Raw genomic sequence first — 15,977 nt, forward strand, 5'->3', positions numbered from 1 at the left:
GATGGAATGAATAATTTGAAAATGCCACACTCATTTGGGTAGTTACTGAAGCGTTGAAAATTACTAGTAGATCTTGTGTTGTGAAAAATAATTTACATCAGACAATTGCAAGTTTCATTATTTTCGCTTCAAAAAATTGAAGGAAAATTACACAAGCCGGTTTGAAGGTATAATTTTACCACGTATATTATGAAAAATAACAAAAGTGAAGGAATAAAAAAGAGTTTCCACAAAAGAAACCATCATATTAAAATTCATAAATTTCTTTGTGATAGTTCTTCGAAAAAAAAAACGTATCTACTTCGTTCAGTTTATATTCAGCGGTAATAATGAGTGGGTTCTTGCTATCCATCCTATTCAACTGAAATGAATTGAAAATATACGATTCATTTTTGATAGGGGTTGTAATTGTAGTGTATCAAGAGTGCAAATTACAACATGGAAATCGTACTAATGATTTTAAAAATATATAAATAAGGCTTTCCGTTCCTCAAACATCAGTTGAGTATTGGTTGAGTTAAGAAAACATCCTCTAGAATAAACTAGAAGAATAAATCCCATCATGAGGTGAGCCGAATACTTATTTATGTGATGCATTCCGCCAGGTATTCATAATGAATTCAAACATGTTTATTAGTAATATTACATTCTGATAATATTATTCAAACTAAAATACTAGTAATCACATAATGAAAGAGGATATTTCTGAAAAAAAACCTAATTTGTCAAAAATGTACCTACTATTCAACAATAATTCAATCGAACGGACACATTGATTTTAATTGTGGTCATACAGAATAGTCCATCTTCAATTCAAAACTATTAGACGTTAGAGAGGACCACCATCTGCTGAATAATTTCGGTCGACAAATTTTTTTCTATGTAGAGAACATCCAAATAGATTCATTTTATTCGATGTCAAAGATCCAAAACAATTCCCAAAATCTCAAAAATTGAACACAATTTATGGTATCATAATTTATTGAAAATTCAATATGAAAATTCATATAATATACACTCTTAATACCTCGGGCATTAATATACTTTCTGAGTCATTCGAATATTTTTCTGATAATTGTAATTTACTGGTAGCCACTATTGATGCCAACACTTTATATATGTTCTTATGTCAACACAATATGCAAAGAGAAATGATCTGTAAAATTCGTAGGTTGAATTTGACGTGATTTTACATTATCAAATCTCTCAAAAATATGCAGTGAATAAACAAAATGTAAAGAAGAGGAATTCAATGTCACAAGATGTAAACATGAACATTTCATTCAATTATTGTTGTGGGTAAACAATGTACGCTGTCTGTTCAAAATATAATGTGCATTTTGATTTTTCTCGAAAAATATTTATTTAATCATCGATTTCTAGTTTGTCCCCTTCAAAGTAGTCCTCAGATATAATACACTTCTGCCAGCTTTTTTCAATACTCGAAGCAGTTCCGATATGCACTTTTTGGTATGTCCCTGAGCTTTCTTAGCGATTCAGTTTTCATGGGTTTCTTCAATCTTGGGAATAGGAAAAAGTCACAAGGAAACCAAATCTGGTGAATACGGTAGCTGTGGCATGATTGAGGTGTTGTTTTTGACGAAAAAAATAAGAACAAACTATGACAAGCCGTACGACCATGTGGCAAGAACTCCTGATGCACTCGCCAGGGCTTCTTAAACTTTTTTCATTACGGCCCCATTTATGATTGCGAGTTTTCTGACCCCATATAAATATAAAAGAAAGATGAATGAATATTTTTTGATGATTCATTTATTAGGTAACCATATGAATATACATACATATGAAAATGTATAGTTTTAGAATTCGTTTAGAAACATACAAAAATCTAAAATAAAAAATTGCACAAAATGTTGTAAAATTGTATTTATTATAGTTACAAAAAAATATGCCCTATTTTTCATCGAAATTGCATTTTTTTCAATATTTCAATGAAATGGAATTCTGACCGTCTTAGTTCGCTTGAATATGTTCGAACGCAGTCGTGGTAAGTGGTAAGTATTGAATTTAAATTAAAGAAAAACATGTAATGAGATGGATGTGCCTGTTTTTTATTGCTTGATAACAAATTGAATCTTGGTGGAATGTTTGACACTGCTGGACGTAAGACCTCTCCAACATTTTTTAGCGATGAAAGATATTAGGATTCAATATGTGTTAAAGTTGAGAAAGTAACTTAACATAAATATGTAGTGTTGAATGGCAAAAGACATCTATCGCCATATCAGCGATTGTGGTGGAATTTAGTTCTGGGCTCTTCCATTGGGACAATTGAACTTTGGTTTCGATGTTACAAACATATACCAATGATTCGTAATCAGTTATTCCCCTTTTAAGTACATCTGAATTGCCGTTGACGTCCTTTAATGATTACTAAGCGATGCTCATGCGTCCGTTTTTTGGTCACTATTCAGAAATTTTGTAACGAACTCCGCTGTCACACGCTTCATATCCAAAATTAAAAAAAAATTGCATGGCATGAGCCAACCAATTTTCCGTCCTTTAACGATTCCTAAGCGATGCTAATGCGTCGGTTTTTTGGTCAGTATTCATAAATTTTGTAACGAACTCCGCTGCCACACGCTTCATGTCCAAAATTTTTGAAAAAATTGCATGGCATGAGCCAACCAATTTGCCGACACCCTCAGCAACTTCTCTAATAGTGAATCGACGATTCTACGTAACAATTTTCATCGCTTTCTCAACATTTTTATCGGTTGTCGATGTGCTGGGGCGTCAAGGGCGAGCGTTCTCATTCACATCTTCCCGACCTTCTGTAAAATTCTTGCATTGCTTGTAAACATTTTTCGAACTCGCCGTTTATAACTGTAAACAAAACACTTCTAACTTTTATACTTCTCGCCACAAACTAAACATGCTAAACAGCTAAAACTGTGAACATATGTTCGAGGCGACTGAACCAACATGGAAAAATAAAAAAATCGCCAATTGAATGTTCATTGCTTGCGAAATTTGAACATTCACCTTATTTTTTTCAACAGTCCACGTATTCATTTGGCACTTTTCTGACTTCTTCACTTGAGTTTAATACTGATTAAATATTTACAAGTACTAGCATACGACGGCCCCGGATTTGAACGGGTAGTATAGCATATAGGCCTACATTTTCTGTCATAGAGTCGCATCAGCTTTTAATCGAAAACATCGACTTTCGATGAAATTTACTCAAACGAAAGTCTGTTTGCAACTATCTACCCGAAGAAAAAAAACATTTACCCAAAACAAAAAAACGACCTTAGACTGCGAAGTAATACACTACGTAAAACAAAACCAATTTTTTATTCTTTCAAATAATTGAGATGGTCCACAGAAATTTGAAATAGCAAAAGAAATTTCTTTTTTTGAAATATTCACATTGAAAATAGTCTACAGTTTGAATCCGATTTGACTTTGAATTTAAAAAAATCCGAACGCATGGACACTCGTGGTTATCCCATGAACAATCAGAAAAAACCTATCAAACCATTATTGATGATTGACAATTACACAATCGACTTTAGCCATGATGAATTATCAATAATAATAGAAAAATTACTTCAGATATCCATTGCGAAGTCATATTTTCATTATATCTATTAATAAAAAAAAACTTCTATATGTTGCGAACTTTATGTGTTTAACCATTGTCCACCTATGAACTCCAATCCTCAAAACACGAAACTGGTGAGACATTTTACTTTTGACGTGGGATTCCTCACGTTTCCTTGCGAGCGACAACCCTTAGAGTGTCCGTTCACGAGCCACATTTTGCGATCGGATCGACCACACAATTGCAGTCGCGTTCCAGCGAACTCAAGCAGCCCATAAGAAATACTGTACTACACGTACACGGGCGTTCACCAAAGTCAAAACTGCAGTGAACTTGCTGATGATCTCCGCCGAGATGTCATCGCGGCATCCGCCGTACAGTAACCACAAACTTGCAGTCGTACCCAACCGCGTACATATTAGAGAAAAAGTACACGACGGTGTACATATTAGAGAAAAAGTACACGACGGTGTACGCGGTTGGGTACGACTGCAAGTTTGTGGTTAGTGTACGGCGGATGCCGCGATGACATCTCGGCGGAGATCAGCAGCAAGTTGACTGCAGACGCCCATTTTGACTTTTGTGAACGCCCGTGTACGTGTAGTGCAGTATTTCTTATGGGCGGCTTGAGTTCGCTGGAACGCGACTGCAACTGTGTGGTCGATCCGACCGCAAAATTTGGCTCGTGTACGGACGCACTTAGGCTCACACAGCACTCAATTTTTGATGTCAGTTGCCTCAACTGCAAGTGCGGTTTATATGACCGCAAGTCGACCACAAAAATGTGGTTGGGTCAACCGCGAAGTGCAGTCAACGTGGCCACAATGTTGTGGTTGCCTCAACGGCAAATATGTGGTCCGTGTACGGCCGGACTTAATCGTAGAAATGTGTGTGGACTGTGTGGACAGATTGAAGATTCTTATTTTTTAACGTGAAATTTCTAGCACAGGTGGACGATATGCAGTGAAAATTAATGTTTCAAATTTCATAATTTCAATGAATACGAAACTTCACTGTCATATATTGCCCAGAAAATACCCGCATTGGCCTGTTACCAGAAAAATAAATAAATACACCTCCAGAAATTCTTTTTTGTTGTTGCAAAGTTCATCTAGTTTTTTCATTTCATTGTTAAACTGATTCGGATTTTCAATGAATGGACGTTAATATGTCAGTAATCGAATGAACTCTTCATTCTTATTACACTCGTATTCCTTTTTCAAAAGATTTTCATCGAGTTTGATCATTTTTCTGACCAATAATTCAGTTACAAACTAACTCGAAATATCATACTTTTCTTCAAACTAAACATTGACATACAGTTTCATAACTATTCAAAAACTTTCGTTCTAGCGATATACTAAACATGATCGAAAATTTTGTGATTTCAAACATTCAAAGACCAATGCGAAATGTCGGGAAGAAAATAGTAGGTACTGATCAAATCAAAATAAAATTTTCCCTTAGTAGGCTTTTGAAAGAAATTTTTAGTTTCGGTTAATGTCAAATTATTACGTTTAATGAACCAAGTTGTTTTGTGTACAGATTTTCGTACATTTATAATTCACAAATGAGTTTTATGTACAATGTTATCCACACAAGACAGAGTGGAAATTGTTCTTTCATGTGGTGAGAATGTGCCATATCGAGATGTATTTTCAATCACCGGCATCCAGAAAAAAATATTCACTTTAGTACCGTGGGAAGGATATTGAAAACATTCAAAAAAACTGGCTCTGCGGACATTCGTTTCGAAAAATCACATAATTCGATAAAGTATAACAAAGAAGAACAACTTAATGTTTGTTTGAGCGTTGTTGAAAACGAAAAAACTCATATTAGGAGTATTAATGAAGATAAAGGGGTTGGCAGAGAAACTGCGAGAATAATTTTACATAAAAATAAATTCCACCCCTATAGCTAAAGTTCATGCACACTCTTAAAGAAGAGATTTCGATATTCGAGTAGAATTTTCATTTCGCTTCCAAGGTGAGAGAGAAAATGATATCGCATTTCCTTATAGGATTTTATGGACAGACAAGGCAACTTTCATGTCGAATGGAACAGTTAGTTCCCAAAATTGTCCAACAGTAATGAAAATTTTGTAACAGAATACCGAGACTAATATTCATTCAAGAAAAATGTGTGGTGTGGGTTATTACATAACCAAATGATTGGACCATATTTTTTTTAAAGAAAATTTTAACGCAGACATATACAGAAATTTCATTATGAATCAGTTGTCTGAAGTTTTCTATAATCTGCCTATAAGTGTTAGACGAAATGTGTGGTATCATCTTGACGGGACACTGATCCACCAAACGGTAGAGGTGAAACAGTGTCTCAGTCAAATGTTCAGAGGCAAAGTGATAGGACGAGATTGAGGAGATTATTGGCCATCAAGATAACCGGACTTATCTCCGATGGACTTTTTTCTATGGGGTTATCTGAAACAAAAAGTGTATAAGAACCGGACATTTGCAAACAGAGATCATTTAGAGAATACCATTCGGGAGTGTTGTGCTAACATAAATCCCCTATTTATTAAAAATGCCACAATGTCTGTGAATGAAAAGACTATAATTTGTATAGAACAGGAAGGACATACTGAATGACAAATTCGGGTTCTTTTTAAGATTATTGAGATGAATCAATGAATGTTATGATGTTTTGCTGTGGTTATAGTTATTTTGGTTTAATATTATTTGCACAACTAATGGTGAAAATAAAGAATATAAGATTTATGGAATTAAGTCAAGAAGCGTCATTATTTGCTCGATAACTACATCTAACAGTTTACATCCAACAGTCACACTGTTGGGTGTAAACTGCATCAAAATATTTCAAACTCATATGCAGCTGATGAGATACAATTCTGCTAAAAAATTCGAGTGTAATAAAAATAAAGAGAAATACGTTTATTCGATTACTGACATATTAACGTCCATACATTGAAAATCCTAATTTAACAATTTAACAATGAAATGAATAAACTAGATGAACTTTGCAACAACAAAGACGAATTTCTTTTTCTGGTAACAGGCCAATGCGGGTATTTTCTGGGCAAGGTATGACATTGAAGTCTCGTATCCATAAAAATTATGAAATTTGAATCATGTTTCGTTCGAATCGATATAGCGAAAAATTAAAACAATTGTAAAAAAGTCGAAGTGACAGTAGAGAGTCCAAATTCGAGCAAGGGTATAACATTGGAAACCGAACAATTTTATTTTGTGGCATTCTTCGAAATTTACAAAAAAAACTTTTGAGGATTTTCGAAAAAAATGTCAAATTTGACAGGTCGAGAGTAGCACAAGACAAAAAGCAAGAGGCTGTTTTTCACTCTAATTTTTCAAGCATTTTCAAGCACAAACTGCGAAGTCAAGTTTTCATTATATCTATTGATAAAAATCTTCCATATGTCGCGAACTTTATGTGTGACACTGTTTGCTTTGGCGTAGCCCTTCACCGACGGTATCACATGCTGAAGTGAAATCCCGGGTGTACATCCGTTCCTCATTTATACAATCACGACGTTTCGGCAAGATCGCACTTCTCATATTCATGTGCTTAGCTTGGTAGGAAAAGTTTCAAGTTCAGCTATTGCATAGCGGTTGATTGAATGAGTAGAATATACCACTCACGCTAACCAACTGGCTACCGAAAGCTTGCGAGACAGACAAATCATGATTATTTATTTGATTTCAAAGATAAATATAAACTATTGTAAATTGTTAAGAAACAATGAATTTGTTTTTCGGCCATATATATAGCCATTTCACTTAAAACTGCCAAAGGAAATATCTTCAGAGAATATATTTTAATTCATTTCAATTCTTCAAACGCTAATGAGTTGACAAACATGATGACTTCAACTTGACATAACCAATTCAAATTGTTCGATGATAATAACTTTCTAATATGATGTATTTGATATGGAAATTAAATTGAATTTAGAACAGTTTTCATCAATATTTTTTCCAAAAATACTCCTTTTTCAAAACTCAAAAATTGAAATAGTTTAGATCAGAATTTATCGTTCAACATATCAATCGAATCAGGTGGCACCTCTTGTAGGTATATTTTATAAAATAAATAAATACATTCTCCACCACAGTATTTTCAATGAAAACAGTTTTTGGTTATATATTCCTTCAACTAATAATCTGGTTAAATTGTTTTGAAACTTTAAGATATTTTCTCCGAACTGATCTTAGTTTAATTGTAGATTGAGAATTAACACAATCCGTGTCTTAACTTCATACATAGTTCCACTCATTGGGTACTTGCTCCTAGCACGATATGAGGAGTTATACAACAGAATACCGGAGTAAGTACTTCTTTGTCACCAGAACTTTAAATTTACATTTTATTTTTCAGATCGAGTTCTGTTCTTCAAACCATCATAATACGTCTGTTGCATGAAATCCATAAGCATATATTTCGTTATTACTTTCAACGTTATTGTATTCAGGAGGTGAGTAAATATTTTAAAAACACCATATAAAATATTTTTGCTGAGAATCAATGAAATACCTCCGGAAGCGAAGCGTGTCGAATCATCTCGCAAAGAAGTTACGTTCACGCCTCAGCAGTGGTGTAGTTCATAAGGCATTCTCGTATTCTGAAACACAACTTTCATATTTCACACACTAAATAATTCACTTTTCTCAATGCTTTAGTAAAATTTGTAAATGCAGATTACAAGTGACAAAACTGGAATGAATGAAATCATTTCTGATCTATATGGTATGATACTTTAATATATTATGCATCAAATGATCTGCTTGATATAATTAATGTAATAAATGAGACACTAAAATCTGTATATAACTGGTGCTGCTTCAACTCGTTAAAAATTAATAGAAATAAAACAAAATTCATGATTATAGGAAATGAGAAGCAGTACCATGACTTCAAAAAATATAATTACAATATTAAAATATCAAATGATAAAATTGAGTTAGTAAGAAAAATTAAATATTTGGGTGTAATTGTAGATAATAGAATATTTTTTAAGGAACATGCTTTATATATTATTAAAACAATAGCATTCAAAATTAATTACATAAGTAGGCAATCTAAGCACTTAAACCAATGGTCGCTTTTACTTTTGTATAATAGCTTGATTTTACCTCATTTTACTTATTGTGGAACCATCTTGTACTTACTAAACCAAAATGAAATTGGAAGACTTCAGAAACTTCAAAATAGAGGAATGAGAATAATATTATCTTGTGATAGAAGAACACATATAACATTAATGTTGAATACATTAAAATGGTTATCAGTAAAAAATTACTTTCGTTATTTAGCATTAATATTTATTTTTAAAATTAAAACTGGTGATGTTCCTGTATATCTACGTGACAAATTAAAGTATAACTTTGAATATCATGAATACAATACAAGAAATCGCAATAACTTTCATATACGTCAGACTAGTAATGTCAATTCAAATAATACAGTTTTCATTAAAGGAGTTCAAGCATTCAACGAACTACCGGAGGATATTAAGAATGCTACCTCTCTAAATATATTTAAAAGAAAATTAAAAGTGCACCTTTTAGACCTTCAAAGTGTTTAGTATAGGAACCTGCTAATACAGTTTTTTTTTCTTCTTTTTATTTTATTTATTGTGCTGTTTTTATTTATATGTTTCAATGTACATGATTTTAAATTTTAAATTTTAATTGTGACATTTAAATTTTTAAATTAGATTAAGACTAATATTGTAACTGCTCGTGCTAAATAAACGATACATATATATTTATAAAACAACATGTATATGAGTCATCTACGGTATTAAAGATAATTCACGGCAAAAAGCAGGTCAGCATGATAAATTCCGGTAGATGGAGTTGGATAACTGTAGGCTGCCGGATAGGACTCAGGAGCGTGACTCCTCTCTTCTTAAGATGACGACTGGGATAGGTCTGATTGGCCAGGCTGCATACCTATTTTCTATATGGGTTGGTTGTTCACATCGCTTTGTCTGGTAATATTGCCATATATTATATCTGTAGCAATTTTTATAGTAAAGTGCCACTCCAAAGAATATAAAGATGAATGAAAAGGTACCTAATAATCCATACAGGTATAGAAATGAGATAACTTACAGGTTAGGTATATTATGTAATATACGATTTTTATTTCCATTTAATTTTTTTTCAAGATGACCACATCAATTTTAGAGAATTTGAGCAGTCAGCAATTTTCCTTCATAATATTCAGATTTTTTCTTTGCCTGATTTCATTCACTACAATATTTCTATTGAGCTTTTAGATAAAATATTTGATGAAATCGGCCGATAGTTGATGAAAATCCATATCGTATTCAAAACACACTTTTATTGTGAGATTTTTACTAAACAGTTTTACCAAAAAAACAACACGTGTTTTGCCATACCATGGCTTTTTCAGGCGTGTCTTTAAAGTAAAGTAAAGTCTTCATTACTATTCGTAATTCTTTTATGAGAATTGTCTGTATTAACAATATATTCATGAATTTCATTATTCCATCGTAGATTATCTGCCCACTGAAATGAGAGCTTTCTTTCTACACACCATGATTCTTCATCTAGTTCATTTACACTCTTTGGATGCGTTATTCCATGATATTTTAAATACTTTCCACGAAACTAAAAACATTGAGTTGTTTTGAGTTTCTTATCGTTTTGAATTTTGGTTGAATAGTATGTGTGAATAGTATGTGTGAAATTTTACTGAGATCTCTAATAATAAAGAAGTAATTAGTTAGTTTTAGAACTTTTCGTACAGTAAACTTTAAATTTTTGTGATGAGTCAAAATAAGATTAATTGTACTCTGAGAATGTTCAGAAATTCTAGTATATCCATCAACAATGTGTCATAATCCCAATATAGAATCATTATCACCTAACATTTATATTGAAGTCACCAGTGATAACAATACATGTGTTTCTTACTCCGTTTAGTTTCGGTTTTGAAATTGCCTTTGGTTTTAATAGTTTTTTGAATGAAAATACTTTGAATGACAAGACGTGGTTTTTATCTTTGACAAGTATTCAAATTCTGTTTATTTTTGCCAACTATTCAAAAAAATCTCTAATAAATTAATAGTACATGAGTAAAATAAGTAAAACAAACATTTCAGATGAATAATCCGTAGGAACACTCCATCCTGGTGAAGAGCTCCTGTTATTCAACTAATCAATAATAATCCGTAAGAACACTTACAGATTATTATTCAGTCAACTTAGCTAAAAGTCTCCTAAATGTGCCCGTGGACGTTTTAACATCTACCACTCGAATGTGACCATCTTTTCCTTGATAAACCTCAGTGACGATACCTTTTGGCCATGTGTTTCTCGAAAACTGGTTGTCAACTATGATAACCACATCACCAACCTTGACTTTTCTTAAAGATGAAGAAAACTACTGAGTTCTCTTGGTTAAAACAGGTAGATATTCTTTTCGTCATCGTCTCCAAAAATAATCCGAGAGAAGTTGATATATTCGCCACTACACTTACACTTGATGTTCCCATTAAAAAGTGATTTGGTGTCAGGGCTTCACTGTCTGCTTAGTTGAGTGACACGTAAACCAGTGGACGGCTGTTGACAATGGATTCGGCTTCTATTAATAAAGTCTGCAGAACTTCGTCTCGTGGAACTTTTTCTTTGAGAATAACATTTAAAGTAGTTTTGATATGAAAATTGAATATGAAATTGAATTCAATGTTGTCAGGGGTTAAGTTCGAAATTAACTTATTCTGATCCAAATCTTTTAAGGCTCTCTTAGGTTCATTTGCCGCTCCCCTCAGGTTCGTGTCATTATTGGAAAATACTTTTTTGGGACACCCTCTACGACCAATGAGTCTTTTTTTTAATTATATTTATTTAATGTCGCATCAACCTCGAGGGTTATTAGCGACAATTCAAATTTCATAGTAAATTGATTTCTTACAATAAATTTTCCTATACGGTGCAGCAGCTTTATACGTCTTAGAAAGGCAATTCGTTTTTCATAGTTACAATTTTGTCCTAACGCTGCTTCAATTGAAGGGGGGATGTCGTACTCGACTCTCTCGTTGGAGTAAGATGCGCACTCAGATAAAATATGTTTGACACTTATGGCACAGTCACAAACTTCACATGTAGGAGGGTTATTACCGCTGAGGAAGTATTCATGAGTGAGGCGAGTATGCCCTAGTCGAAGACGTGATAGGATAACTTGCAATTTTCTCGTTTTTGGAAGTGATTTCCAGGGTAAGACCAATGGTTTGATTGCTGATTACTTAGAGTTGGAGCCATTCCATTGCTGTTGCCACATGTTAGTAAGAATTTGTTTGTAAAACGGTTTCAGGTCAGGGTGGGCAATTCTTTTTTCAATATCTATGAGTGGGTTAGTAATAGCATCCTTTGCCAGCTGGTCGGCCCTTTCGTTGCCTGCTATACCAACATGTGATGGAACCCACATAAAGTGGATATGTTTACGTTTCTCAATAATTGAGTGGAGCTTATGTTTGATGTGAAGTATGATGAGGTGTTCTGAGTTTAGCTTCGTTATTGCCTCCAGTGTACTCAGTGAGTCGGTAATTACCAAGAATTTTGAGTGATCGCTTTTCTCTGCATATTCAAGTGCTTTCCATGTGGCATAAAGTTCTCCTGAGAATACAGTGCTTTCTTCTGCTAGTTTGAAGGAGCTATTGGAGGCAGTACTGGTGAATGCCGCCCCCACTCCTTCTTCTGATTTGGATGCGTCGGTGTATATTTGGATACAGTCTTCGAATTGTTGCAATAGTTGTTGAAAAGTTGCATGAATTAAACTATGGTTGGTGTTATTTTTCTCAAATTGTACGACCCCTTTTTCAATTTTAATGCTTGGAAAGGTCCATGAAGGAGGATTAGGAATGTTTGAGGTGTTGAAAATTTCAGGTCGATTGAGTAGTAATTTGGAAAGGAATCGATTGAGTCTCTCGTAGAATGGAATTGCCACTCTCTTCCTTTTTGCAAATGTATTTCTGAACCTTTGGGCTGTAACGTTATTGAAAACAGGGATATCTGGGTTAGATTGAACTGCAGGCCGAGATGTTTTCTTCGAATACTTAATGGAGGTTCTCCTGATTCACCAATGAGTCTTCTAATTGCTATTATTGCCGAATCTGTACTCAAAGAATATGCCATTTCAAGATGAACTGCACGGGTGCTCATGCATGTAAACAGTACTCCATATCTTTTTTCATGTCTTCGGCCAACAGAAACATTTAAAGACCCAAAATAGTCCATTCTGAGTATGGTCAAAGGTCGAACAAATGAGGTTAAACGAGAATTCGGTAATGGTGCCATCTCTGGTAGTTCTGGTTTTGCTCTTTTATTTTTGCAAAAATGGCATCTGTTCCAATGATTTCTCACTACTGATCTTGTGTTCAGAGTCCAGTAACGTTGTCTCAGTTCATTTACGACATACTCTCGACGGTTATGCGCTGCCTTAAAGTGATGGTGAAAAATCAGCAATTTCGTGAAGTAATTTGTTGGTTCGAGAATTATTGGAAATTTTGTGTGATCAGGTAAATCATTTAAATACAAAACTCTACTTTCGAGTCGTATTATTCCTTCATCATCTAAAAAAGGTGATAATTTGAAGAGCTTGCTAGAGGATTCAATTTTTCTATAATTTTGCAGGTACTCAATTTCGTCTTGAAAATGTTCCTTCTGAACATATTTTATCCATAAATTTTTGCCGATTTTGATTTCGTTAGGCATGAGTTGTTGAATAACGATTTTTTTTCTTACATTACTGATAAATCTCAGCGTCCAAGCCGTTGCACGTAACAGCTTCAACAACGATAAAATATAGCTATATCCGGCAATACTTCCTTTATATTTTCTTGGTTTCGGGAAGTAGCACCAACACACTTTCTCTTCACCTCAAAATTGTCGATCTCGTGAATACGGGTTCGGGGCCATTTCTCGCTTGGGCCCTTCAGGAAGTTGGGACCTTTTAACCATATACTAGATTCCCAATTATGAAAATTATTTTCTTTTTCATGTCTTTTTGATTAATAGCTCAATATTCACCTGGAATGGTTTTCAATAGTTCCCTTGAGTTACTTGACCGATTTCGTATTATAAAACCTCCTCTTCCATGTACTTTAATTACACCAGATGTGATTGTTTTAGCCTCTTCTAGAGTTTCAAAACTGTATAAATAATCGTCAATATAATGGCAATCTGTAATAGCTCTTACAGCTCCTGGAAAGTCTTCTCTGAATTCTAGTGTGTTTCTTCTCATCACGAATTGGGCAGAATTTGAAAACGAAACTGCTTCAAATATCATGGAATCCATCTCATATTCTCAGGATTTTTTCCATCTCTTCTTCTTCCCCTCCACAAAGAACGCTGTGCATTTCTATCTTTCTGTATAATTAGGACTCTATGAAACATTTTATGTATGTCTGCTGTTACTGCTATATTTCTTTGCCTGAATTTAAAAATGAACCCAAGTAGAGAGTTTATTAAGTCTGGGCCGTTCAAAAGAAAATCGTTGAGGCTGGTACTACTGGATTTTGCTGCTGTGTCAAATACAAAACGTATTTTAACGGTTGTTTGAAGGTGATTGACAATGTTTCATGATGAATTTTACTAGTTCGGACTTCCATTGTCTAATATGTATATAAAATGATTTGAAATCCCTGACACGACTAAAAAAGACGAATTAAAAATGAATAACTGACAATAACAACTATATTAAGCAAAAATAACCTGGAATGAAATAATAGTGAAGTGAAAATAGAACGATTGAATAAAAATAAAGAAATAAAAATGAAAATTAAAATAAAAAGTTAAGAGATTCCAAGCCATGTTAGTTCACGAGGTTTCGATTGTTAGTATCTACAATCGTCTTCAAGTGATGACTGGACTGATTCCTCCGAGAGATGACTATTTATGGGTCGTTCGAGTACTTTCACTTATCCCCGCTTTCCATTTTTTCCGCTTCACTGGTTCAGTGGGAGATAACTGTTTGGCGGGAGTTGCCCATTTTTCGCTTGATGATGGGTTTCCATATGTTGCGTATCTCTACGCTAGCTTGACTGAATACGTTGTTGGACAGCATGTATGCGGCTTTCATGAATTTTCTCCTAAACCAGAGTTCCTCTATGTGCATGATCTCAGCTTTGGACCACTCGATATTGTGTTGATGGGTCCAAACCTGGTTTGCTATTCCTGATCTGCTGATTTCCCCTCGCTGTGTGTGTTTCTTGTGCTCGGCAATGCGAACATTCAATGATTAGTTTCACCAATATAGGATTTTCCGCACTCATAGGGATTCCGGTAAATGCAATTCTTGGAATCACAGTCCGCGTTTGGTGGCCTGGTTTTCGTGAGGCTGCTACGGATAGTGTTACCGGATCTGAAGCAGGTTCTGATATTGTACTTGGAACCAATACTTCTTATTCTCTCCGATCTTCCTTGCGAGGCTCCTTCTGTTTTTTAGCCAAAGTCTTTTCTACCATCGCTTTGGAGTAGCCATTCCGTTAGAGATCATTTTTGATGATGTCTAGTTCCTTCTCGAGACCTTCCTTCGTATTACAGGGCCCGAAAGCACAGTCTAATAAAGTCTTGATGATTTCTCTTTTAGTCGATTGATGGTATATGGATTCGTGGTTCAGATAATATCCTGTGTGAGTGGGTTTTCGGTAAACATATGTTTTCCACTTAGTGTCGGTTCTCTTCACCGACGTAGCAGCCTCACGGAAACTAGGCCACCAAACGCGGACTGCGATTCCAAGAATTGCATTTACCGGATACCCTGTGAGTGCGGAAAATCCTATATTGGTGAAAATAAGAGGCCATGGAATGTTTGCATTGCTGAGCACAAGAAACACACACACACAGTAAAAATGAAAATCTCAAAGTGAAGAACATTATCTCGATTTAAAGAAATCTTGCTCTCGTATATTCATGAAGAAATATTTTTTTAAACTGAGAAACATATTCTCCCAAATTGAATTCAAATCATTATTTCAAATAGACTGAATAAACGCTTCTTTTAAGTAAAAAAAAATATTCCACCAAGATTGTGCGTACATTTCAATAAAAATAATCACATTAGCTCAAGAGAAGTAAGTATGCATTCTTTAGTCTGAGCAAAATTTTATCTCGAAGCAAAACTGTTTTGGGTTTTGAAAGAATGATATGTTTACTTGGAACATTATTTAAATGTCTCCGTATGAGAAATTAATTGTTTTCCTTTGAAGAGAAGCATTTTTCATTTAAACACTTCTATTTGTATAAATCAAATAAACTCATTTACTTCATCAAAGATGAAATTATGCTTCTGTTTATAAACTGTACTTCTCATTTGGATATATTTACTTACTTGAATCCAAAGCATCTCATCTGTAATATGAACAGCTATAAGT

The 15,977-nt window shown here is 34.2% G+C and overlaps 1 protein-coding gene across 2 annotated transcripts in view; it reads left to right on the forward strand.

Moving 5' to 3' along the window:
- Positions 1–335: 335 nt before the first annotated feature.
- The window catches only part of LOC141480477 (uncharacterized), a 37,219-nt gene continuing 21,577 nt past the window's right edge, over positions 336–15,977 (forward strand). For both annotated transcript variants that reach the window (XM_074170488.1, XM_074170489.1), the window contains exons 1-3: positions 336–567; positions 7,800–7,901; positions 7,952–8,048. In XM_074170488.1, coding sequence (XP_074026589.1) covers positions 563–567; positions 7,800–7,901; positions 7,952–8,048 — 204 coding nt within the window. In that variant the 5' untranslated portion in view covers positions 336–562. The remainder of the gene's footprint in view (positions 568–7,799; positions 7,902–7,951; positions 8,049–15,977) is intronic.

This window comes from Leptinotarsa decemlineata, unplaced genomic scaffold (assembly GCF_025532065.1).
Source record: "Leptinotarsa decemlineata unplaced genomic scaffold, Ldec_3_MD MMD2_P_RNA_scaffold_9, whole genome shotgun sequence".
NCBI lineage: Eukaryota > Metazoa > Arthropoda > Insecta > Coleoptera > Chrysomelidae > Leptinotarsa > Leptinotarsa decemlineata.